The sequence below is a fragment of the Odocoileus virginianus genome, chromosome 10, assembly GCF_023699985.2.
Source record: "Odocoileus virginianus isolate 20LAN1187 ecotype Illinois chromosome 10, Ovbor_1.2, whole genome shotgun sequence".
Taxonomy (NCBI): domain Eukaryota; kingdom Metazoa; phylum Chordata; class Mammalia; order Artiodactyla; family Cervidae; genus Odocoileus; species Odocoileus virginianus.
In genome coordinates this window covers 33,267,286-33,293,842 of record NC_069683.1, presented here as the reverse complement: position 1 = coordinate 33,293,842, position 26,557 = coordinate 33,267,286, and the positions used below count along the sequence as shown (strand labels likewise).

General features: G+C 36.1%; 1 protein-coding gene across 2 annotated transcripts; it reads left to right on the top strand.

The window, feature by feature from the left end:
• The first annotated feature begins 253 nt into the window (after nucleotides 1–253).
• On the top strand, nucleotides 254–25,947 carry TMEM41B (transmembrane protein 41B). 2 transcript variants are annotated; one of them, XM_020913383.2, is made up of 7 exons: nucleotides 254–592; nucleotides 12,556–12,673; nucleotides 14,957–15,085; nucleotides 20,421–20,514; nucleotides 21,151–21,255; nucleotides 22,383–22,521; nucleotides 24,104–25,947. In XM_020913383.2, the coding sequence occupies exons 1-7, from the start codon at nucleotides 472–474 to the stop codon at nucleotides 24,271–24,273; spliced, it is 876 nt and encodes a 291-aa protein (XP_020769042.1). In that variant the 5' UTR covers nucleotides 254–471; the 3' UTR covers nucleotides 24,274–25,947. The 2 variants fall into 2 exon arrangements, with proteins under 2 accessions (XP_020769042.1, XP_070329472.1); XM_070473371.1 differs by lacking the exon at nucleotides 20,421–20,514 and having other exon boundaries at nucleotides 255–592; nucleotides 14,957–15,053.
• The last annotated feature ends 610 nt before the right edge of the window (nucleotides 25,948–26,557 follow it).

The window sequence follows — 26,557 nt, the reverse complement described above, 5'->3', positions numbered from 1 at the left end:
CATCTGCCGTGAAACGCCAACTAATCACTCCCGGCCACTTCCGGCTGCCGGGACAAAGGGATTTAAGTGTCTGGGACCGCACTTCCGGATAATTAGAGATGCGCGTTACAAGCCTAAGCCCGTGAGTCACACCGGCTGACGCCGGTGCCATGAATGCGCATGCTCCGCGCAGTCACGAAGGCGGGTAGGGCAACAAATGGGGAGGGCGGGGACCTTGACTTGTCCCGCGGTTACTGGGCGGGCGCGAGCGCGCGAGCCTTCGGGGGCGGTGCGGGGCGGAGCCTAGCCCGAGTAGGCGCTGCAGATCTCAGCTCAGCGTCACTGCTCGCGGAGCTGAGGTCGGCTCAGGTGAGGTGGTCGACCCGGAAGTGGCTGTGCTGTGGCCCCTGGGTGTTGTAAGGATCCTGCAGCGGAGTTGTTGTTAAGGGGGAGCGGCCTCACCCCGCTTCCTCCATCTACCCTGAAACAACCATGACGAAAGGAAGAGCGGTCGAAAGATCGCAAACGGCGGCACTCCATTCGACCCCTCTGGGGGACAAGGCAGCGGGGACGCGGGGTCCCTCGACGCCGGGCAGCAGAGACCACCTGAAAGGTGAGTAGACCTGGGAACCAGCGCGGGGCTTGGCCCAGAGGCGGAGGTGTGCCGGGAGGGGTTTCGGAGGAGAAAGGGCCCCCGCGGGTGCCGGGGATTTGAGGGTGAAAAGGGGGCATCGGGAGCGGGAGCAGAGATATTGGAAGACCTCGGCTACGGCCACTGCCCACCTTGTGCCCACTGTCCATAAGGCCAGACACCAAAATGTGGTGCGTTCCTAAATGGTTGATTTTTTTTTTTTTTCAGTTGAATTCAACTAAAAAAAGTAATGAAACGCTGGCTTGTTGACGCTCAGGGACATTGTAATGTTGATAATATTAAAGCCACGCAGAACTGGAAGGAACGTTAGCATTCGTTGCCTTGTTTTTTACAGATGAGGAAACTGAGGTCCAGAGTGGATATATAACTTACACAAAGTCACAAAGCCAGATTAGTGAAGTAGGGGCTAAAAGCAAGGAGTTAACTATTAATACGTCCAGATGCCTCTTCCAGGTGGCAAGAACACTTGAGTTTGAGTCCCTCCTCTCCCACTTATGACTTTGGACTTGTTATCCTTTGAAAGTTAAGTATCTGAACTGTACAGTGGGGGTTGATAATAATAATATCTACTTACAATTGGTGCGTGGATTAAACAATAATTCATGTAAAGGATTTAGAGTGATGTTTGGCTTATTTGAGGTGAAGGCTGAATAAATGTTAGTAATTACTATTACGGCTAATATCTCTTATTCTTAAGTTTTTTTTTTTTTTTCACTACTCCATCTTGGAATTTCTCAGGACTTTAAATATTATTTTAAGGAAAAAAGTATACCCAGAAACTAAATACTTTGATGCCCTCTGAGCTAGAATTTTCAGCAGTTGAAGTGATTAAACTCTTTAAATGCTTTTAAAAAGCCCATTCACTTGGAGTTGTTGTTTAGTCGCTAAGCAGTGTCTGACTCTTTTGGGACCCCATGGACTGTAGCTCACCAGGCTCCTCTGTCCAGTAAACTTGGAGTGATTGTAGCAAATGGATGTCTCCATTTAGTTATTAGTTTAGTTGTCTCCAGCTCACACTGATGTGTTCCACCACCAGTGATGGGTAAAGAGAGGATCTTTTAAGAGTGTCTAGCAACATTGTTAACTACAGTCAACAATAAAGTATTGCACACTTAATGGAGATAATGTTTAACATTCAGCTGAATTTTTTGAATCAAATTTAAAATATATGGAAAATTTAGAAAGCGTCTTGCAGAAAATGGTATTTTACTTTAAAATATTTTAAGATGCCTCCAGTCTGATTTGGGTCTTTCAGCTTTATATATTTGGATATTTTTCCACCTCATAGACATAGAGCCAAATAACTTCAAACACCCAGAAATGAATTGTTGTCAAAGTATAAATACACTGTAAATGACAGGAATCTTCTTTTGAAGATGCTGTGATTGAGAGTGACAGTAATCCAAGGGTTTTTTGAAAAAGTATTTACCAGATAAGTCATCCCTAAAGATTATCATTTGGTTTGGAATAGCAATCAATTGCTTTATTACTTTTTTTTTTTTAACTTAAAGCTGTTCAGAAAATAAGACCTTGAAACCTCCAAAGTGCTTTTACAATTATCTTATTTTATAAAAACACATTAGAAAAACACATCCACCAGTTATTTTTGTGATGCTGTCAAGAAATTACAAATCTTTAGGAAGTCAGGGTAGAGATGTGAAGGTATGCCTTCATAGAGAAGTAGGGTTTGGATTAGTAAACCCGAGAAGGATTCTGAGCAGAGGAGAAATTAGGCTTGAAAGTTAGTGTGAACCATTCATGTATGTTTATAAAGAGATAAAATTGTCAGGAGTGGACTAGTTCTGTTGGTTGGTAGTAGGAGATAATGTTGGCCGTGGTCAAAATGATGTTAGTATAAAGGGCTTTAAGTCCTAGGCAAAGGATTTTTTTTTATCTATCTGCTTATTAATGATTCTCAGGTTTTTCTTTTCCTCTGCCTCTTTCTTTCTTTTTAATTGGTGTTAGGAATTCTCTCTTTGTGTACAAGATTTTGTGGACCCCTTACATGATAGGGTTTAAGTTCCTTGCTGGTGGTAATTAGCTGGACTTCCCTTGAGCTCAGCTGGTAAAGAATTTGCCTGCAATGCAGGAGACCCTGGTTCGATTCCTGTGTTGGACCCCTGGAGAAGGTATAGACAACCCACTCCAGTATTCTTGGGCTTCCCTGGTGGCTCAGATGGTAAAGAATCCGCCTACAATGAGGGAGACATGGGTTCGATCCCTGGATCAGGAAGATCCCTGGAGTAGGGCATGGCTAATTAGCTGGTGATGTGATGTCAGTAGTAACCACTTAGCAATTGATTTTCCCAGTTATTATGAAAAATAATTTTTGTTAATTGTAGGTGGCAACTTGGTATTCAGAGAGGAAAAGTTTTGGAGGAAAAAAATGCAGTAACTCTTGAATACGTAGTAATTGAATATTTCTGTAAATTCCATGACACTTTAAATAAGTTTGTGTTTTTATTTACTGATACATCTACATAACACTTTGGCGAATAGTAGTTGTCGTAGTGTGTATGTTTAAAATATTTTAGGGACTTCTCTGGTGGTCCAGTGGTTATGACTCTGCACAGGTTTCATTCCTTCAGGGGGCACAGATTCCATTCCTTGTCAGGGAACTAGGTCCCACATGCCACAACTAAGACCTGGAGCGGCCAAATTAAAAAAGAAATATTTTACACTTCACATGCAGGATTTGGTACATTTAGTGGATTCCTCACCTTGATTTGGGCCCCCTTGTGGCTCAGCTGGTAAAGAATCCACCTGCAATGCGGGAGACCTGAGTTCAGTCCCTGGGTTAGGACGATCCCCTGGAGAAGAAGGCTACCCACTCCAGTATTCTGGTCTGGAGAATTCCATGGACTGTGTAGTCCATGGTGTCGCAAAGAGTCTGACAGGACTGAGCGACTTTCACTTTCACCTTGACTTTAGTCTGACATTTGAGTATTATACACTGAAGGCCACTGTGAGGATTTGAGCAGGGCAGAAACACTGAAAGTCTAATTCTTGCTTGATTAGAAAAAGTGAGACACAAGAGGTAATAATACTTAAGAGGCTCTTGACCTACTGTTTGTGCAAGAAAACCTGGACAAGGTGTTTTATTTTCTTTTGTTTGCCTTGGCTGATCTTTTTACTAGCAAGTCATCGAAGTTCCCCATTTTGATTTAAGAGAACTTCTAAGGCCACATTTTTCAATATATAGGTCATCCCCTTGTAAGCAGTGTGAAATGAATTTAATAGGTAATCATGAGCCATTTTAAAAAATTGAAGGAAAAATAGAGTTCTTTGCATGTAGTAGGGGGTAAGTATTCTTTTAATTTTATTTTTCAGTCATATAGTTTTGTGTGTATCAAATCATGGCATAAAATACATTGCTTATTGTGGAATGCAGCCAAAAATGTTTGAGAAACACTGTCCTGAAGTTGGTTTTACTGCTCTTAGAAGACAGTATTGTTTGAACTTGGATAATAAATCCTTCTTAGATGCCTGTTTTAGGTTCTGCCTTGCTAATGTGGTTCAACAAATACCCTTTGAGCATCTGCTGTGAGCTGAGTATTAGCTTCGAGGAAGAAGAAGGAAGCTCTGATTACTGATAACTCAGAACTAAGAGTAAAATTGGCAACTAGACATCAACCAAGGTATATTAGTATGATGTGTTGATGTCAGACTCAACCCAGATATTATATATCAGGATTCCTTTGCTTATAATCAGTAGAGTACACAATTGAAACGTTTGCTGAAAGGAAGTTTATTGGTTCATATAACTAAAAAGTAGATTAAGTGGGATTCACTGACTTTAGTCTGGAACCAGTGGCTCAGTAATATCATCAGGATCAGACTTCTTTCATACCTTGTTTTGCTTACTTGATATCAGCTTTACTTAAGGTTGATTTCTCTTGAAGGTCCAGGTAAAGCTAAATGCTTCCTTGATAATTTTGAACCTATTTTTCCTAGTACTGTCAATAAAAATCTAGTCACTCTGATTAGATTGCCTCAGATAAAATGCTTGTCCCTGAGCTTATCACTGTTGTCACAGGGTAAGAATAATGCTGGGCTGGGAGAAGCACAAGCTGGAATCAAGATTGCTGGGAGAAATATCAATAAGCTCAGATATGCAGATGACACCACCCTTATGGCAGAAAGTGATGAGGAACTAAAAAGCCTCTTGGATGAAAGTGAAAGAGGCGAGTGAAAAAGTTGGCTTAAAGCTCAACATTCAGAAAACTAAGATCATGGCATCTGGTCCCATCACTTCATGGCAAATAGAGGGGGAAACAGTGAGAGACTTTATTTTTTGGGGCTCCAAAATCACTGCAGATGGTGATTGCAGCCATGAAATTAAAAGACACTTACTCCTTGGAAGGAAAGTTATGACCAACCTAGAGAGCATATTAAAAAGCAGAGACATTACTTTGCCAACAAAGGTCACAGCTATGGTTTTTCCACTGGTCATGTATGGATGTGAGAGTTGGACTGTGAATAAAGCTGAGTGCCGAAGAATTGATGCTCTTGATCTGTGGTGTTGGAGAAGATTCTTGAGAGTCCCTTGGACTGCAAGAAGATCCAATCAGTCCGTCCCAAAGATCAGTCCTGGGTGTTCATTGGAAGGACTGACGCTGAAGCTGAAACTCCAGTACTTTGGCCACCTCTTGTGAACAGCTGGACTCATTGGAAAAGACCCTGATGGTGGGAGGGATTGGAGGCAGGAGGAGAAGAGGACAACAGAGGATGAGACGGTTGGGTGGCATCACCGACTCGATGGACATGAGTTTGAGTAAACTCCGGGAGTTTGTGATGGACAGGGAGGCCTGGCGTGCTGCGATTCATGGGGTCGCAAAGAGTTGGACACAACTGAGCGACTGAACTGAAGAATAACCTAATTGGCTCAGCCTGATGTGTATTCAACACCTAAACAAGGAAGTAGGAATGAGGCTAAGTCAGTTCTCCCAAAGACTTGGATCTCTGTGATGGGTCACTCATGATTTTTCTATATTTGTTCTCAGCCATCTTGGTATGGGAGTGAAAAAAGTGAGCTTTGAAACACTGATTTCAGGTTAGATTAGCTATAAGGAAAGGTAAGGATTCTAAATCAAAGGTGTTGGATACACAGGCTGGGCTTAGAAGGAAGAGAAGCGAGGAGCCCAACAGAAGGGAGAAAATAGAGGTGTTAAGCTCATGAAAGAACAGAGGTGATCAAAGAATGGTATGTTGAAGCTTAAAATGTTGAAGGTAGAGCAGTCTCAGGTGGTGTGAGAACTTTATCTCTGAAAGTGGGTGACTAAAGTTGAATAGAAATGAAAGTCTTAAGACTTTGAAGGCTGAGTAAATCTTCTAAATGGAGGTATCTTTTAGTTTGAAGTTTACTTGAAGCTTGGTCTTTGCCGAATAGGGTTATAGCTTATGGTGAACAGTGTCCGATTCGTGATCTCCGAAGATTTAACTTCGGGACCAGGGACCAGGCTTGATCACTCAAGGGCTTTTGTGTAGCAGAGTTTTATTAAAGTATAAAAGTGGACAGAGAAAGCTTCTGACATAGACAACAGAAGGGGCATGGAGAGTGCTCCCCCCGCTAGTCTTAACAAGCTGTTTTATGTCTGTTAGAAAGCTCTTAGGTAAGAGAGACCTGACGGAGGTTCACCGGCCCCTCTCCCACAATATGCATTTTTGAGATAGGATGGCACAAGGTGTGTCATCCCCCAGCCGTAAAACAATTGATATGAATGCTGGTTTGTTGAGCTATTATAAGCCTAAGGTTTGAGAAAAGGAAAAAGTTAGTCTTAGGTGGAACCATTTTGAAGAAAGGCAAATTCCAAAGCAAATATATAGTTTCATTAACATAGCTTAAGAAAAACATTTCCATGGAGAGTTTTTCCTCCTGCTGCTTAAGGGAGAGAGAAAAAAATGTCTGACACTTGCAGCCTATTTCCTCCTTTTGGAGACCCCTGGCCTTCCTGCCTGTTATCCTCTTAAGGGGAAGTGCCTGAAAGTGGTTGATGATCGTGAATGAGCATTGTGGGTTGAATGGTAGCAGATACGCAGGGCACAAACATCAGAGAATGAGCTTTCATACAATAAAGTGAAGTCACTCAGTCGTGTCTGACTCTTTGCGACCCCATGGACTGTAGCCTACCAGGCTTCTCCATCCATGGGATTTTCCAGGCAAGTGTACTGGAGTTGGTTGCCATTTCCTTCTCCAGGGGATCTTCCCAACCCAGGGATCGAACCCAGGTTTCCCGCATTGTAGGCAGACACTTTACCCTCTGAGCCAACAGGGAAGCACCTTCATGCAAAATAGGTGTTTGCTACCTGCAAACATGCTTTCTCTGTATGTATTTTTGAAGCTGTTAATTCTTTGTATTTTATAAAAAAGTTATTTTAGTTGTTTAAATTTATACTAGATGAAACTACCATTTTTGATTATTAATACATAATTTTAAAGAATTTTAAGCTCTTGAAATAAAATTTTCTTCCAGCAGTGTTATAATAGATTCTTGTAACCACAAAAAAACTTTTGTTAGTGTCCCTGTAAACTATGCCTTCAGGAGAGCTGGGTATTTTGCTTCCTCCATGGTAGGATCATGTAGATCTAGAAAACGCTGAATGTCGAGAATTAGAGTACTAGAAGAGCAGTAGAGTGATTCCTAAGATCTTGTAGACGTAATTCCTTTTTGCTCTTCAAAAAGTATTGATATGAAAGTAATAAGAAATAGAGAGCTACTACAGGGGCATTAAGGTTAAGTTTTGGTTTTTCAGGATGAATATAAGCATATATGAAGTTAGAGAAAAGTTGCTTGTTAGTGGGAAGAGTTGAATATATTCAGTGAAGAGTTAGTTCTGAGAGCAAGATGTGGAAGGAAGTGTGCTGGCATTTAATGCAAAGATAAGGGGGAAGAGGCCAGATGGAGATAATACAAGAACAGATCTTGAGATGGAGATTGGGAAGCTGTGGACCCAGCCTTGCTGGTTGAGAATAGAAGGAAGTAGAATTAAAGGCTTGAAGAGACTTGAAGTAGTCTTTTTGGGGGGTACTGTAAAATCGTTATTGTTTGCCGGTGATAACCTTAATTGAAGACAGAAAAGCTTGAAACCTATGAACTTGTTGGCCAAGAGAGCACAGTGATCTTTCTCTCACAGTACCTTTGGTCCTGGAAAGAGGTTGGCAAACAGATAATGGTATAATTGAGAATGGGAATTAGTATAATGGAAGATTTGGAGGTTAATGAATGTATAGAGCACTGTTGTCAGAAGCTCTAAATGCTAGATAACATGTGTCTAATGCAACCAGAAGGAGGAGGCATTATAATTATGTATGGTACACATTTAGATGTTGAATCATCATTAAAACAAGGTTTATGACTCTTTTTTTTGAATGTGCCACAAGGCTTATGGAATCTTAGTTCCCTTACCAGGGATCAAACCCAGGCCCCCGGCTGTGAAAGTGCAGAGTCCTAACCACTGGATTGCCAGGGGATTCCCAAGTTTATAACTTTAATCTAGGTTCAGAACTAGATGAATTGCATGCTAGCTTCTGGAATTATAAGAACTGTACTCAGAAAGAGTTATTGAATTGTAATAGGCAACATTCCATACTTGCAGATTTTGTGTGAAAGGATGGAGAGCTTTAAGGTTGACTGTCACTTAGTTTTATTGCATTATCAACTGTTTTCTTGTGTTTACATTGTGTTGAATACAATGCTTGAAAAAGCATTTCATTTTAGAGAGTGAGTAGGTATTGAGTTAAACCTGGAGGTTAATTTTGTTCAACAAATGTCTTACATATTTCATCATCCAACCGTAAGGCAACAAGTAGCGGTCAGAGAAATGTGTATTCAAGGAAGACTCAGGGTAGTATTTTGTTTTTATTGTTCAGTCGTTAAGTCATGCCTAACTCTTTGCCACCCCATGGACCACAGCTCGCCAGGCTCCCGTCCTCTCTCCTGGAGTTTGCTTAGATTCATGTCCATTGAGTTGGTGATGCATCTAACCGTCTCATCATCTGCTGCCCCCTTCTGCTTTTGCCTTCAATCTTTCCCAGCATCAGGGTCTTTTCTAGTGAAATCAGGAGGCCAGGGTGTTGTAGTCCACTTCAGTGTCTCACACCATTCTCCATTGAGACCCCTCACTTAGGACTGGTGAATTGATGATGGGGAGAAAAATATTATAGTTAAATTTTAGAGTTACTATGCAAAATGTCTTGTGTAATTTAAGGAGGACTGTCATCTATTGGATTCTTTAAATATACTTTTAGCTCCAGGACAGGTTAGAAGACTGTAAACTTATCTTTTAATCAACTATATTTCCACCTGTTCTGTGAATCTTGCCTTCCTCCAGCCCAGTAATCTTGCTTTCCTATAATCTCAAACCCCATTTGTCTCATTCCTTGGGAATCTAGCTAATGATGTTACCAGCTTCTTAGCATAGATTGACCAAACATTTTGTACAATATAGATGCTCAGCAGATAGTCCTATGCAGCTTTACCTTTGTGTGCATTCCTTGCATAATAGATCCTAAAGAGATGTTCCCAGAAAGGAGGGGAAACCAGCCATTTAGTCTCAGCTGTGATGCTTATGTCCACAGGTATCTACAGGATGAAAAACAAAACAGAAACTAATGGTTTTAAAGATTTTAAAAGATGCCCATAATAGTAAATTATTTATATCAGTCCTTTCTGTACTGTAGACCTGATTCTAGCAGGAAAGTAAGTGAAAAGTGAGGGCTGGGGCAAGTTAATTTCCTATCTTTAAGAAGTAATAGGACTCTGGAAAAATTATACAGACCATTTATGTTATCATGTCTTTGCTTTGATGTCAGCCTATAGAAAGCTATGCCCCCAGACTCAGTATCTATATATTACCCTTATTTCTTTTCTAGTAGAGTAATTCTTTATTTTATAAAGTAAGAAACTAACCATTTTAGCCTTAAAAGTAGTCTATATTTCAATAGGGTTCCTACTTAGAAACTAAAACTACATTTTTCATATAATTGGTTTTAGTGCACTGATATTTTTGTAACTTTTGGCTAATTACTCTTTTTTTTTAGATTGAGTAGATCTGATTTATTAGGAGTACTCAAGGTGTGCATTGAATTAGGTATCATAATCAGGGCAAAAAAGTAATGGGAAATTACATGTTTGTTATCATAAGATTCTGAAGAGACTTCACTTTTGACCCACCTCAGATGTTTAAAGTCTTTGTTTAATTCTCTGTGTCACAACAAAGCATGCATATAAATATGTAAGTGGGTTAATGAAACAGAGTATTGAGGCAAGCATGACTGCTTTATTATTTATTGCTTCCCAGGTAGCTCAAACAGTAAAGAGTCTGCCCACAATGTGGGAGACCTGGGTTTGATCCCTGGGTCAGGAAGATCCCCTGAAAAAGGGCATGTCAACCTACTCCAGTATTCTTGCCTGGAGAATCCCAGGCACATAGGAGCCTTGTGGGCTACAGTCCATGGGGTTGCAGAGTTGGACATGACTGAACAACTAACACACACATGCACGCGACTGCTTTATTACTCCATTCAAGACATCTTTTGTATTGTTTTATCATCCTTTTCTTTCCTGCAATAAACTTTGTAAGTGTGATGTAAACAGATAAGTTTTTATCTGTGACTTGGTTTTTGAAGTAAAGTCCTTTTTGAGATTAAGATGGAACAAAGTTAAAATGATAGGGCCTAGTTGGGAGATTGAGCTGAGTAGTAATACATTTAGACTATAGAAAATGGGAAAAGATTAAAAAAAAATTAACTTTAGTGTCCACATACTAGAACTCAGTAAACCTAATATTGTCTTTAGAAAACATACTTTAATGAACCAATAAGAATAATTTATATCTAGTATATTAAAGCACTAACCTAAGCAGTTTACTTCAGCAGAAGTTATGAGTTGATTATAAATGGATATTAAAGTGCTTTGGGAATATATTTAATACTACCCACTATCTCATTGCTTAAGACTTTAAAAATAGTGCAGTCTCCTCTGGGCCTGTTACTTAGCAAAAAACAGGAAGGATGGGCCAGATTTTTGCTTCTTTAATATCACCTGGGCATTTTATTAGAATACAGCTTCTAATTTAGTAGGTCTGGGATATTGGCCTGAGATCTGTATTTCTAACAAACTCATTGATAGTGCTTATTCCTGTAGTTCACAGAACACACTGAATAGCAAGAGAATAGATGGTTTTGTGTTGCTCTATGTTCAACATTGAATGTAGTAAAATTCTGCTAATTCAGATGTAACATATATAAAACCACCATAATGAGCTAAGGGATAAACTGAGTGTAAAAAGTTAAAACTTTTCCCTTTGAAAGGAACAGGAGTCAGTTTAAACCAACAGAAATAAAAAGTGAGGTTGCTCTCTAAGAATATGAGACAGTCTTTCTGGTATCCAGGAGCAAGAAATGATTTCTCACCAGGCTTCAAGGGAAATGGAAAGTTAGAAACCAACAAGAAGGTTAGCTTCCTTTCCTGTCTCTACTCTCTGGGTTTCTGTTTGAACCTGTCCTCTTGGATTTTCTGGTACACATCTTTGGCTTGCCATGTCTTTTGATTGTGTCCTTTTGCTGTTTGACATTTTGACCTCAAGATCCACCACACCTTGACAGTAGTGTATCTCTTTTTCTTAGTTCATATTCTCAAAAGAAAATGTGGTCAGCCAATAATGAACTGTTTTTCTTGGGTTGGCCAAAAAGTTTGTTTGGGTTTCTCCATACCATCTTAAGAAAAACCCAGACATTTTGGCAGTCCCAGTACTTGGGTCAGGTATCCAGCCATGGGCCAGTCAGCCTCATGTGTTGGGTGGGTAGAATGTTGGCATCAGTGATAAGAATAGGGCCAGTGAAATTAGCCCCTTTGAAGAGTGGGGGAGACTTGAGGAAGATGCTAGGCCTCAGAGAAGGGGGCATTAGTGGAGTAGGCAGTGACACCTAATGCACCTTTATAAATGTTCCTGAAGGGTAATTTGTTAAATTAATGAATTGAGTACAGGGAGTCCTGTACTTTTGTTTACGGTGCTCCGTAAAAGCATCAATGAAAGTTATATAGACAGTAGCTAGGGGAGGGAGGGGCATAGTGGTAGATCCATCCTCAGAGAACTGAAAATAATAAATCCTAACTATAGCATACATGTTTGTCTCTTAGTCCCCTGAATGTCATCAGTATATACGTGAGTTATGGTAAATGTAGGTAATACAAATTGAGCCACCCTCTCCTGCCTCTTCCCCAGTGAGGACTATAAGGTATCCCCGCCTCGTCACTGTCGATTGCTTGCAGTAAAAACACCCTGCTCATTCTTCTGCTTGTATTATCCTGGCTCTCATTTCATATGGTCATCTAACATAAGATTTTTTTTTTTTTTAAATAACACTAAGATTACCTTATTGGAGAACACAAACATATTCTCCCATTCTTGGAATCACAGGCAGAGTAACCCCAAACATCTAGGCTTCAGCTCTATTCTGAAGCCCTTGATATAAACAGAAAGTGTAACATTCACCAGTTGCATTGGTCAATCTCCAGGTTCTTTCTTATGACAGTTGAAGTAACTGCCACATTAGCTCATTTTTCCTATGAAGCCATTCTGCCTATGCTGTCAGCTCCCAATGTAGATACATAAAATTACAAGACAGTGATAGCATTTAGAGCAATGCTGTTTTTTCCCCTTTAGCTTATCCACAAATCAGTGCTACAAATTCTGCTGTTCTGTTTTTTCATGCTTTTGAAATAAATGCATATACCAGTGAGAAGAACTGTAGTTCATAAAACATCAAATATGGTAGTACTTAAAATTTTATGTTACAGTGTTTTGGGCAAAAGTGTGAACAGTTTCTCGAGAGGAAACTCTTTCAGGAAATTATTTACTGGCTCGAAATACTCTCTTCCTTTATATTTATCTTAATTACAACTTTTTTTCTCCCCTTTCAGAGAAAGCCTGTGCAGAAGCTGGCTCAGCAAGAATGTCACTTCTTATATTGGTGTCCATTTTCCTGTCTGCAGCTTTTGTTATGTTTTTGGTATATAAAAATTTTCCTCAGCTTAGTGAGTAAGTATACTGAAAAAAAAAAAAAGAAAATGTCTATTAAGGCACTTATAGAGATGAAAGTGTATTAAAAGTTTAACTACTTTTAAGCAACAGATCTGTCATGATGATTGTGTATCAACTCTCATGGTTTGTAGCAAGTTCATATTGACACTGTCTTTGAATACTTCTTTCCAAGTATGTCTCTTGATTTTCTGTGTCTGGTTTTTCTAGCTCTTCTCCTCTAAGGCATCTTTCTAATGGCTTTCAAGCAATTTTGGAAAATAAACCACATTAATTTATTGCATTTTATTTTTTTTTTAATGCTAGTAGTGACCAGGTAAATTTATCTTGCAGTCTAGAATAGAAATTGACCTGCAGTTTGAGAAATACTGATGTTCTTTTTCTCTGCTTTTCCCCTTTTTCCACTCTTGTTTTCTTTGCCTTTTTTTTTTTTTTTTTTTAATTCATTTATTTGGCTTAGTTGCAGCATGTGGGATCTAGTTCCCTGACCAGGGATCGAACCTGGGCCCCCTGCATTGGGAGCTCAGAGTCTTAACCACTGGGCCAGCAGGGAAGTCCCCCCACTCTTGTTTTCTGCCTTCTTACTTTTCCTTGTGATCAGCTTCTGTCTGCCTCTATTCAGTCCGTTTACCTCCCTACCACATCTATGTCTACTGGCTCTTTTTTCTGTTCCCTGTTTTATAGAAATGATATGGCTTGAATAAGTACTTTTTGTTGTGAAATGCACCTTGTAAAAAGACTTGTCTATTAGTATACAGCCACAGTTCCTTAGCAGAAACCTTGGGAGTAAGATGTATTTCAGAATTTAGAGCTTTTCTATTTTGGAAAGATAACATGGAATAAATACTGTATATTATGTAGTGTCTCCAGCAGGATCTGGGGCTGTGCACCATAGTCAAATACATAGAAAACCTTGTATCATAAAAACTATAAATAACTTTATATACATGTGGATCGATTTTTGCTGACAAGCTACAAAGAACTTTTGGTTTTCAGAGCTTTTTGAATTTCAGGGAAAAGATTATAGACCTGAGGCATATTTTATGAGGGTGAAATATCCCTGGGTTATTTAACCACAATGATAGCACCCTTGGGTAATCATAGATTATGTGAGAGACTACTAAAATGTAAATGGTTAGACTTCCAACCAGGGCCAGCTTGGTGTGGTAATGGATAACTGTGAAATGTGATTTCAGGGTATCAGGAAGTTCCTGTTTCCTCTTAATTTCTTTCATTAACACTTCCTTATATTTGAAATTTTATAGTTAAATGTGTTTATTTTTAATACTTTTAATTTCTTACATGAATGAAAATGCCTTTGGGAGGATAGCATGTCATTTCATTAATACTAGTATCATTCAGTTTTAGATCCTTTCTCATTTTTATCAAAGGAGTAAGAAATAAAGAACTGACGGAAAGAGGGAAAGAATATCGAGTGTAATTTAATATTGTTTGCTTCCAGTCTGCTCTAAGGATTATAACACTTTTATATAATAATGTGCTGTTATAAATCTTCTATAGTCTGCTTATTCTTTCTGTGTGTGTATAAGTATGAGATGTATGCATCTCCCCATAAAGAACTTTTTTAGCTTTTAAACTTACAGAGAAAACCCTTTTTAGTCTACCTGCTATTTTTATAGGACTTTTAAGAGCTTTCTATCATTGTTCTGCAAGATTAAATTTTATCATGTAAACAAATGGACACAATATATGTTAAACACAAAGGTGATTATTTGGGGCTTTTATAAATAGAACATTCAGTTCCAAACAAGGCACCGAATGTAAAGTAAAAGTAATAGAAAGTAACAAGTGTTTAAGTTTTTATCTGAACTTTAAGCTGGGGTACTTAAAGAAAAGATATGAACTGTAAATTCATTGACATTTATATTTAATTTTGGTTGTAATTAATTATTTACTGTAGCTTATCATGAGAATTACCCAAAATGATGTTTAGTGTGTTTTAAATATGCTAACGTCAGTGATTCATTTCTTAGTTCAAAATTTACTCCAGTGTTTGAGCAAATGCTTTTAACTTTTAATTTGGGTCATCTTGAATTTTCATATGAATTATATGTCTCATAAAACTATTTTAAAGCATTAAAAAGCAAATGATATATAGACTTTGAAGTTAAATTTTGTGAATTTATACTTAGCATATTACAGATCAAGGCATCAAAATCATTTTGGATAAAACTTCATGTTTTGAACTTACTTGACTTTGATATGAATTATCTTGGCAAATTTCTGTTTAAAATTGTTTTCACTTTAATTTTATTTCTTTAGGGAAGAAAGAGTGAATATGAAGGTTCCCAGAGATATGGATGATGCCAAGGCTCTAGGAAAAGTTTTATCCAAATATAAGGACACCTTTTATGTACAAGTACTTGTAGCTTATTTTGCTACATATATTTTGTATCCTTTTAACTGAAAAATGTTTTTTAGTTTTGTTTAAGAAAAAGGTTTTGAAAGATCTGCTGCTCAGTTATACATAACTTTTTCATTTTAAAAATTGCTAACGCAGTTAACATTAAAATATTGAAAAATGAGAATGAGAAAATTCTCATTTTAATCCTGTCTCTTCAACTCAGTTGTCATTTCTAAATATTTATTACCTGTTTCTCTGTTTTCTGCTTATTTCACTTATCATAAACTTTTTTCTTTCCTTTGTATTATTTAAGATAGTTACTTTATTTAGGATTATTAGTTAATCGATGGTCTTAATTTAAATAATAATTTTGAATTATTAGTTACCATACCATAATTTTTTAAAATTCTCTTAGGTTTGAAGTTATAGTTTGTATTTAATTTTTTGCTTTTGTAGATACTATGCTATGAATCATTTGTTCATGATTTTTTTCTTCCATTTAATGGTTCTCTTTGTAAAAAAATCCTAACAGGATAATTAGTCTTGTAAAAGATATGATTTTTTTTTACAGTTCTCAGTATGTGTTCGTTTGTTTTATATAGAAATATATGTTATAATTTAACTAGGCAGGAAAATAGCTTTATTCTTTCTACATATTTTCAAACTGCCTGTGCAACTGGTGATTAACCTTCCAATTTGTGGATGTTAGTTTCTAAATTTTTATATCTTTTATTCCAGTCCTGTGTATTTTCCATATCTTCTTGGGTAATGAAAGACATTAACTCTTGATTTGTGCTTTCCATTTCATCACTTATTTGTGAAAACCAGAGTGTTAGGCTTGGAGGTTATTTTACATGTATAAACTTTAGCCATAAAATAAAGTATTTCCCCAAAGAAGAAACAAATTTGATTCATCCCTTTCATATGGCTTTTATAAGGTTTTTGTGAACATTTTGTGAACAAGACATACAGTTTCTATTTACTTTGGAAAATCATCTGTTCTGTCCAGTTTGCCCCCTAGCTTTGGGAAGGATTCATGGCTGAAGGATAAAAGGGATCCCCACCCATATCACTAGTCAGCCAGTTAGCATAAGTGAATCTTGACCATCTATGGGAGAACAAATGTTATAGCCTAGTTGTCTTTAATATTCATATGCAAATTAGTAGAAAAGAATAAAGTGCCTAGTAGAAAGTGAATTGAAAGTATAGGAATATGTTTGTTACTGTAAATACATTTGATAAAAATAAATCATTGGTTAATGTTGTCAGTTCAGGTTTTATAGCATATGGTTAACTATTTGCTTAATAATTAATTGTAATGATTCTGCATTGTTTTAGATTTTTTTATAGGATAATGTGATAATTCCGTATTTTCTTATAATTTTCTATTTATTTTACACTTTGGAATCTTAAGCTCTGAGTGTTAAAAAGATACTTTTTAAAATTCAGTGTACAAGAAAAGACTTACCTTAGGGTATTTAAGGCATATAATTAATAGTACAGTGCTAATTAATAGAAGTATAGTGTGAGCCACATGGAGTTTTAAAATTTTCTAGTTAGCACATTAGAAAAAGTAACAATTTTTAAAAAATATTTATTATAATGATATTGGCATATTCTTTTTTTGGCCAGATAGCATGTGGGAATCTTAGTTTCCCGACCAGGGATCGAATCTGTGTCCCCTGCATTGGAAGCACAGTATCTTAATCAGTGAACCCCCAGAGAAGTCCCAAATAAAATTATCTTAATATATTTTATTTGAACTGAAATGTCAAAAATATAATTTCAAAACATAACCACGTAAAAATTATTAATATTTCACATTTTTTTTAACCAAGTCTTTGAAATGTGTGTATTTCACACTCATAACACATCTCAGTTCAGACCAGGCACACTTTAATGTCTCGTCTCCACAGCACATGTGGCTAGTAGCCATTGTATTCAGCAGTGCAGTACTGGTACTTTCATTGGTATTACCTAATTCAAACTCATATATCTGTTACTTTTTATGTTACAATCACTAATTTTAACTTAGATTTCGTCCATTTAGCCAGTTTTTTTTTTTTAAGTACTAACTTTTATGCTAAGTACAGTCTAGTTTTAAGTGTTCAAAAGCAAAACAACTGTTTCCATCTGGAATAATGAGAATTATGGGTAGAGATACAGTACAGTCATTCTAGACACAGAAAGTCTAGAGCAGAGCTTATAAGCACGGGCATGGTAAGGAAGTGATCAGTAGTCCAGTTTTGTTGGGGTGTAGGAAGTGAGAAGGGGAGGATTTGAGAAATAAGTTTAGAAAGGTAGGCTGGACGTTGTACTCAGATTGTAGAGGACTTTGAGTACTAGGCTAAGGAATTTAGAATATTATTTGGTATTGGATAGTTATTGAGGACTTTTGAGCTGTGGGTAACAATAGAAAGGATATCTTTAAAAACTGATAAAAATGTTTACCTGAGGGGGGAGAGAGAGAGATGAATCAGTGATAGAAGTGGAACTTCCCCAAGTGTACTTCATTGCGTAGATATGACTTTAGAACCAAGTAAATAATTTCACACAGGTATAAAACCAACTAAATCAAAATGAAAAAAAGAAACAAGAATCTTAAAAATCTAAAGTACCCTCACACCCATTAAGATGGCTACTAATCAAAAAAACAAACAAAAATCCCAGGAAGTCACAAGTGTTGGTGAGGATATGAAGAAATTGAAACCTCTGTGCACTGTTGATGGGAGTGTAAAACAGTGTGGCTACTATGAAAAACAATATGATGTTACCTCAGAAAATTAAAAGCAAGATTCAGCAGTCCTATTTCTGAGTATATACCTGAAAAATTGAAAGCAGGGTCTCAAGAGATATTTGTACACTCATGTTCATAGCAGCATTATTCATAATAGCTAAAAAATGGAAGCGACTCAAGTGTCTTTTAACCAATGAATGGGTAAACAAAGTTTGCTATACACATGCAATGGAATATTATCAGCTTTAAAAAGGAGGGAAGTTTTGAAACATGTTACAACATAGATGAACTTTAAGGACATTATGCTGAGTGAAACAAACCAATCACAAAGACATGCTGTATGGTTCCACTCACATGAAAAGTGGGCTTCCTTGGTGGCTCAGATAGTAAAGAGTCCACCTACAGTGTGGGAGACCTGGGTTCAATTCCTGGGTTGGGAAGATCCCTGGAGGAGGGCATGGCAGCCCACTGCAGTATTCTTGCCTGGAGAATCCCCATGGACAGGATCCTGGCGGGCTGCAGTCCGTGGGGTTGCAGAGTCGGACACAACTGAGTGACTAGGCATGCGTGCTCAGTCGCTTAATCGTGTCCAACTCTTTGAGACCCCGTGGACTGTAACCTGTCAGGCTCCCCTGTCCATTGGATGTCCAAGCAAGAATACTGCAGTGGGTTGCCACTTCCTCTTCCAAGGGATCTTATAGACCCAAGGATCAAACCCATGTTTCCTGAATTAGCATGCAGATTCTTTACTTCTGAGCCGCCAGGGAAGCCCCTGTTGTAAATCAGGTGTATGCCAACAAAAATTAATTTTTAAAAATGACAAAGGAACATAAACCACCCTAAGGGATACAATAGGCAAAATTCAAAAAGTGGTAAATTCTACAAATGACCCAATTTCTTCAATAAGTAAATTGCAACGGGGAAAAAAAATCTGTATTTATTTGCTAATAGTGAGCAAATACCATGTGTGGACCCCTTTCATTCCTGATTTGAACAAACCAGCTGTCAAAAAAAAAGGCATGTAGAAATTGTGAACACGGTAAATGGCTGCTTAGATCAATTGGAAGTTATAGTTAATTTTTGACAATAGTATTATCATTGTGTTAAGAAAAGGAATCCTTATCTTTTAAAGGTATTAAAGTAGTTGTACTTGTAATGATATGTCTGGGATTTGCTTCAATCTGATTGCATGAAGGGATCCAGAGAAAGTGAGATTAGTTGTGTGTTAATTGTTAAAACTGTGTATGGGTATATAGGGCATCATAGTACTAGTTTCTCATCTTTCATATGTGTTTGAGACTTTCCATTAAAAGATTCTAAAGAGCCCTGAAATAAATAAGTGTAATTTTTAAACTTTTTAGTGGAGGTGTCCGGTAGATAGCAGGGAAATTTGAGATTGGTAAGAGAATTCAACATTATAGATACATATGACCATATACTTGAAGCCATGTGTGTGTCCATATACATGGAAATAACTGAATTTATCAAAGGTGAGAGGAGATTGGCTAACAATCTCCAGATTTGAGGGTAAGGAGAAGAAAAAAGCTAGAGAAGGAATGATCTGTAATATCGAAAAATACAGTTCACTGGAGGTGAGTTTCACATTAAAGGATATCAAATCTTATGCAGGGATTACTAAAAATTCTTACTGAGAAAAAGTCATTACTTTCAGCCAGAAGGAGGTTCCAATAGAGTAGCGGATGGGTAAGCCAGGTGGCAAGGGATATGGAGAGAACCTAAGGCAGTGAAGATGAGAGAGGCAATAACTATACCTTGCTCAACGAAAAAGCCCAGGTTCTCTTTAGTTTATAGGCATCTGAGTGGTTTTATGCAGGAGGAATCCGTCAGAGAGCAAGAAGTTAAAGATAAAGAACCCAGGAAGAAGGAGATTGAAACAAAAGCAAGAGTAAAGTGCAAACTAGAGGGAACAAACAGGTGGAGTGAAGATAGAAATTTTAAAGTACAGAGATGTTGAAGGAATTCACTCCGTCTGACTTGTAAGTAAGTCATGTTATGGTTGATGCAGAGGTCCAGGGCCAAACTAGGAACCAGAGAAGTAGAAAAAAGATCCTATTTAAAAGTAAGATTTGTTTGTGACTTTACTATCTTTAGTAACCCTTGTCCTTTTTTTAATGAGTAGTAAGTTGAGGTAAATGTCCACACATTGAATTAGGCATAGTAAATCTTCTATGTACCTGTGTGTCTACAGAAATCATGTTTCATAAAAGTATTTGAGAGTAAAAATCCATATGTATTAGAGAAGTATATTATTTACAAGGTTACTGAAGACCTTTCCTGTTCTTTTTCTTTTTTTCTGTGTCCCTGTTCCCCTAAAGTGCCTAGTTCTTCTCTGTCTGGTACACATTCGGCATTTGTCTTGGTTTTCTCTTAGTAACACACTCTAATTAACATTGATTTCTGATAATGTTAGTAAATTGTAAGCTTTAGGTTACAGGTATTACAGCTGAGTAATTGTGTATGTTTTAAATTTTGGGTGTAATTTCACTTAATTTTTTAATACTGAAATATGGATATAATCTTATTAACATGTAACTGCTGCATTGATACTTTTTTTCTGGATTGTTGGATTTGTGATTGAAAAATCCATTTAATTATGTTTTAATCCTTAACTTAGAAGTTAACAGCTTGCAAACATTTGCCATTCCAGGCTCTATATTTCTCAGTATACTCTCAGGGTTTCTTTATCCCTTTCCACTAGCCTTATTTCTTGTTTGTTTGGTAAGTATTTAAAATGAAATTGGGAGGCTAGAAAAACTTTAAATAGAATGATTGGAATAATGATGGCATCCTAGTCTCTGAAAGCATAAACTTAGTTTTAAGAGGTGTTTAGTATTAAAGTAATATTTGTTAAGTCCCTCCAAAAGGAGATGTTATAGTTTGTCTCTTTTCTAGAAGAGGGATATCACAGACTTAATTGCATTTATAGGCTCTGTTCTAGCCTTTGCTTCCAATACTGTTTTGTAATTCAAACAGTCCAAGAATGTTGTTGGTGGGCACAAGAAGTTAAGTCCCAGGGCTGGACAGGGTGGTATTTTCAAGCATAGCAATTGAAAAAATATTGGCTCTTGAGGTTTTATTCATAGGTTAATGGCTAACGTGAACTATTTGGATATGGTCTCTTAAGTTTAGTCACAAGTTTAGTCACAAGTTCCAGTTGTCTCATTTTAGTTATAATTGGGTGAGAGAAAGGACTGGATTAGATGGGTTCTTGCTCTCTGCATAAGAGGTGTTATGCAGAGTAACCTCCCTGGAAGCCAGAAGAAAGAAACTAGTTGAGTTTTGCCTTAGACGAATATATCCATGTGAGTAAGATGGAAAAGTACAAAATGCTTATGAGTTTTTGTTATTTTCTAGTGTTCTGGACTCGGTGCCTCATTCTGCTATATGCTCTCCTATTTAGTTGGGAGGCCAGTTGTATATAAATACCTAACAGAGAAAGCAGTAAAATGGTCACAGCAGGTAAACATGTATTTTTAAATTATTTGATGTAATCCTTTGGCTACTTGGGAGTTCAGTGTATAATATCTACATAAATGAACTCAGACTCAGGGCTTTAATAAAAATGATCTTTTGGCCAAAATAAAATTAAGCAGTAGGCAAATAATGAATGTTAATAATTTCAGATATAAATTTTTTGTGTCTATAACAGTAAATTCTTTATTCCTAGTAAGTTTAGTCAGCAGAAAAATCATAGTGTCAATGTAAAGGCATCCATGTATTTAAACACCTCACTTGTGTTGATGCAGGATGCTGTCAGTGGGTCTCTGAAAAGCTTGTATCAGCCAGCTCCTTTAATGCATTTCATTAGTGGGAAGAACTGTTATCTTCTGTTAGGATCTCTGCAAAGGCTACCACTGATAAATATTGATATAAACACTACTACACAGGAAAGTCTAACATAGTATTTCTAAGAAAAAAGCAGAAGAAACAGATTATTAAATTAGAGAAATTTTATTATATATTTATCCCTTTGTTTTATAGGCTAGGAAATTAATAGAAATTAAACATTTTGCCCCAAATCAAAATCATTATTTATATGGCAAGATCTAGCATAAACTGCAATCAGTGCTTTTATTTAATCAGCTGAATGTTTCCATTTGCTCATTTATCAATGATGAATTCACTCATGTGAAGTAAATTGTAATAACAAAGATTATCTGAATTTCTTTAAAAAGTGGAGGCTAGGTTTATTGATGTACTATACTAGCCCTTCCTTTATAGGAAGTTAAAGGCTTTAAAAAGTTGACCACTGGATATCTTATATATAGTTATAAATTTAATTTTGCCTTTTTAGGTTTAAAATGTTGTTGAGCCATATTATCTAGGCTGATATAGAGCCATCTTTAATAGTGTAACATTATGCTGTAAGCACAATCATAAAAACTTTCATCTGATGTTATTTAGCTCTGATAATGAACATTTGATGAGTAGTTCATTGTCATTTTCAAACTCCTTTTTTGATAATTTCTGTTGGGTAAATGCTGAGCTATCAGGGATAAGAATTTGAAATAAGGTATTTTATAATAAGCAATTTATTTTCAGGATTGGCTTTGTCTTCATCCTAATTTGTTTGTTTCTTGTCACAGGTTGAACGTCACAGAGAACATCTCATTAACTACATTATATTTTTGAGAATAACACCATTTCTGCCTAATTGGTTTATTAATATTACATCTCCTGTGATAAATGTGCCCTTGAAAGTTTTTTTTATTGGCACTTTTCTAGGTAAGGCCAAGGCCTCTTGTTCTGATCCCATAAATGTAATATTATTTTACAAAATCCAAAAGTACCCCACTAAGATTTTTTTCCCACTTTTATGGAGAACCTGCTAAGACTTTTATCTTTGTCTATGAATTCATACATGTTACAGAACTCATTGTTTACATGTCTAGCCGTGTCCAACTGATGTAGGTTTATATAACTGGTGGTCACAGAGCCTGGTCTATGTAAGTTGATGTTCAGAAATGTTTGTTGGATTGTGTTGATTTAAATATTTTTTTGTTACTTTTATAAAATAAGAGCACTGTCTTCTGGATATTCTTTTGGTCATACAGAATTATGCAGGACTTCTTAACTCCGTTCTCTCCCTCAGTGGAGAGAAAAAAAATGAAAGTGCCTCTTTTGAGTACTTTCTCCTTTGTCTTCTAATGAGGTACTTAAATAAGAACTTTAATTTTCAATAAAGAATTGATCCTATCTTTCTTTTTATTGACATAGTACTCATTATGGGCATTACCAAAAGTATAGGGGAAATAAGGATCAACAAAAAGATTCTTGCTTTCGAGGAGCTAGCACTTAATTTTGAAGGTGAACTTAAAGATTCATTAAAAAAAAAAAGATTCATTTATATATTTTGTGAATTCTGCTAGTTCTTTTACTAAGAATATTCTGCGTTTCTTTTAAATTTAAGTTGAATTGTTTAGATATCAACAAAATGAGCAGATTCCTCAAGTGTTGAGTGTGTATTACATTAAACCTTTAAGTTAATACTTATTGCTACTTTTAGAAGAATTCATAGACAAAGCTGAAAGTCTTAGCAGATTCTCCATAAAAGTGGAAAAAATATCTTAGTGGGGGTACTTTTGGATTTTGTAAAATAATATTACATTTATGGGATCAGAAGAGAGAATTTTTGTACTGTCTCTTTATTTTACAGATGAAATACCTAGAGATAAAATTAACTTCAGCTTTGGCTAAAGTAATTTTTCCAGTTCTGATTTTTAATAAAATATGGTGGTTTCACCATTCTTTTGTATAAAGTGCTGTTTTTACTCATATATTTTGAGTATCTTTCTATTTCTGAGTATCTCCTATCACTCATTTTTATTTTAAATATACTTGACATTACTTGACATTTATTTTAAATGTCAAGAGTGAATGAAAATTTACTCAATCTTATTTTCAAAGATGGAGGTTTTTTCCCAGATTTTTAAATTATAATTCTTAAACATCCTTGAGACCAGATCTTTGCTTATATACATTAGTATCTCCTAAAGTTGAAATTGGCGGGTCATAGCACATTCTTTTTTTAAGGCTGTTGATAAATTTTGTAAAATTATTTCCTGGAAACTTTCCTTGGGTTTTTTTTTTTTTCCCCCCTTGGGTTTTTTAATTCAATATCCTTAAGAGGTGATTATGAAAAATTGAATTCTTTATATGGAAATAAACTTGAGGGGCTTTAAATTAAATTAAAAGTTTAAAAACTGTAAGTCATTGTATTCTTACAAGAAATTTTATACACACAGAGTTTTAATTTTTAACAAGAATTGATTGTTTTTTTAATGTATGTTTTTACTTTTTATTTTAGGTGTTGCACCTCCCTCTTTTGTAGCAATTAAGGCAGGAACAACACTATACCAGCTTACAACAGCAGGGGAAGCTGTTTCCTGGAACTCAGTATTTGTTCTAATGATCTTGGCTCTTCTTTCTATTCTGCCAGCCATCTTCCAGAAAAAACTAAAGCAGAAATTTGAGTGAATAATCCTCTGGGTTTTAGTTTTTCCATCATCATCATCATCATCTCAGGATTGGCAGGTTTATGTGTTACAATCACCTCTTCAGTAATTGGAACGGGAGTTTGTAAAATAAAATTTCTTACCAGATGATTAAAATAATGCATTTAAGTGGCAAAGGAGAGAAAAAGGAAAAGTGGAAATTGGTATACTATGAAAAGTGCTGTCAGTAGTTATGATAGACATCTCCTAAATTACTATTCCAAGACTATAGGTATTAAGCATAGCAGGATAGTAGGAAATTCTTGACCCAGCTGATTAATTCAATTTAATATATTTCATGAGCTTGCCGTAAATAGTTATCCTTGACTTGATAATTTAATGTTTTTCTCTCTGTTCAGTACTATAGCTAAAATAGGAAAAGCAAATACAAAGTTCAAAAGCAAAGATATAGTATTGCTCTTCTGACTAATGTCAAGCCTTTTTTGAGAGGATAAACTTGAAAACTAAAGCTCAAAAGAGATTTACATTTTCTTTCTCTTTTTACCTTTGAGATAATAGACTTGTTTAGAAGTTGCATCTTCAGTGGACTACTGAATTTGGAAAAGATATCAAGTTATATCTATTTGGTGAGCTTTATTTTTATCTTCTGTTCTAGATTATCATGGATTAGTCTGAAATTTAAAATTCTGACCAGTCTCTTTTCATCTTTTTTCTAGTTTTCAAAATATTTACACTGTGCATATACACAATTCCAATTGTATCATATTGGTGTTGATAATTTATATTCAGATAATATTTTATTACATGGTTCCCCTTTACTATCTCAAAAGGGGATCAAAAAAGCAAACATTCAAAGTATGCAGTTTTTAGATGTTAGATTAATTATATTACTTAATATTTTGAACCAAAAGCAGTGGCAGTATAACACTTAAGTGGTTGAACATAGTTTATTTGTTCCAATGACTGTAAAATTTATCACATTTATTTATTAGTCTGGTCATTAAAGTATGTATTATGTAATTATCCTTTTTATGCATGATACATAAGAATGCCTTGTTTCATTTCTCTATTGATGGCTTTATTGTTTGGGGCTGCTTTTGATTAATGCAGTTTCCCTATTGAGGGTTTTTACTTTTTATATCTCAAAGTAAAATTAAATTCTCATATGGTAACTACTATATTTAAATAGTCCTGGAAAAACCAAACAGCTTTTTGCTGCTTCCTTAATGGTAATACCCTCGATTCCTTGATTCTAGGACATGAAGTGCTCTGTCAGTTTTACCTTCGCCCAAGACTGTCATGTTGAAAAGTACTTTAGCTGTGGTAGAAATCCTTGTTAGGTTTTTATTGTGAGAGGTATGATCAGCCTCAAAGCCTGTTTCTACTGTATAATGTGAACTGATTATTTTTTCTATCACAGTATTAACAAATGGATTTATTGTAAATACAAAGAAAATATATTCATTAATATACTATTCTTATGTCACCTGGCCTTTTGTGTGAAATTATTTATTGTTATTTCTAGCAAGGTTTTCTTCCTTTCTTATCGACCAGAGACTGATAAAGCTTTCATTATTTTTACAAGCAAACTTAAAACATAGCCTTTTTGGACAAAGCTCACTAAATATTACTGTATAAAATGTAACTGAGTAAATTTTTATCAGACTTTTAAAAATAAAAGAGTATGGACTCAGGAGCAGCCTGTTTACTCCTTTATATATATATATTGTACTTACTCTATTCTCAGAGTATTTTCCCTATTCGTATCATTGATCTTTTCCCTTTCCCAGTTGTTTTTTCTGTTAGAAAACTGTAGCTGTCACTTAAGGTGGGCTATGTTTTCTTCTCCCAAGAGAATATCCAGTCTTTCCACATTCATCATCATTGACTGTCAAGAAAGAGCCTTCTGCAGGCTGTACCCTAAATGCAATTGATGGCCTGTATTCATGGATTCACAGACTTGGCCTGATGCCAGATGTAGATTCAAGCTTCAGCCATATCTTGAAGACAGTTACATAGTAATAAGCACCAGAGAGTATGTGAATAGTGAGGAGGCCAGCAAACTAACTAGGGAAGCTGACTTAGTGAGACTGCTCCTTCTTAGTTAATGGTCTCTGTCTGGAAGTCTATTACTTCGAGTGTAATGTTTCTAAGGCATTTAACAACTGTAAATTAAAATGTAAGAAGAATAAATTATACTGAAAAAAACTCAAATATAGCACTTGGGATTTCTTTCATGGAAGTTTGTATTGAACAAAAATATTCTTTTGAAATTCTGATGCACATTTTCACCTATAAGAACAAAG

Excerpts from the sequence above, each read along its gene's own strand:
- TMEM41B (XM_020913383.2), top strand. The coding sequence starts at position 472 with ATGACGAAAGGAAGAGCGGTCGAAAGATCGCAAACGGCGGCACTCCAT. Across the intron at positions 593-12,555 it reads CAGCAGAGACCACCTGAAAG|AGAAAGCCTGTGCAGAAGCT; the intron begins GTGAGTAGACCT and ends CTCCCCTTTCAG. Across the intron at positions 20,515-21,150 it reads CCTTATTTCTTGTTTGTTTG|TGTTCTGGACTCGGTGCCTC; the intron begins GTAAGTATTTAA and ends GTTATTTTCTAG.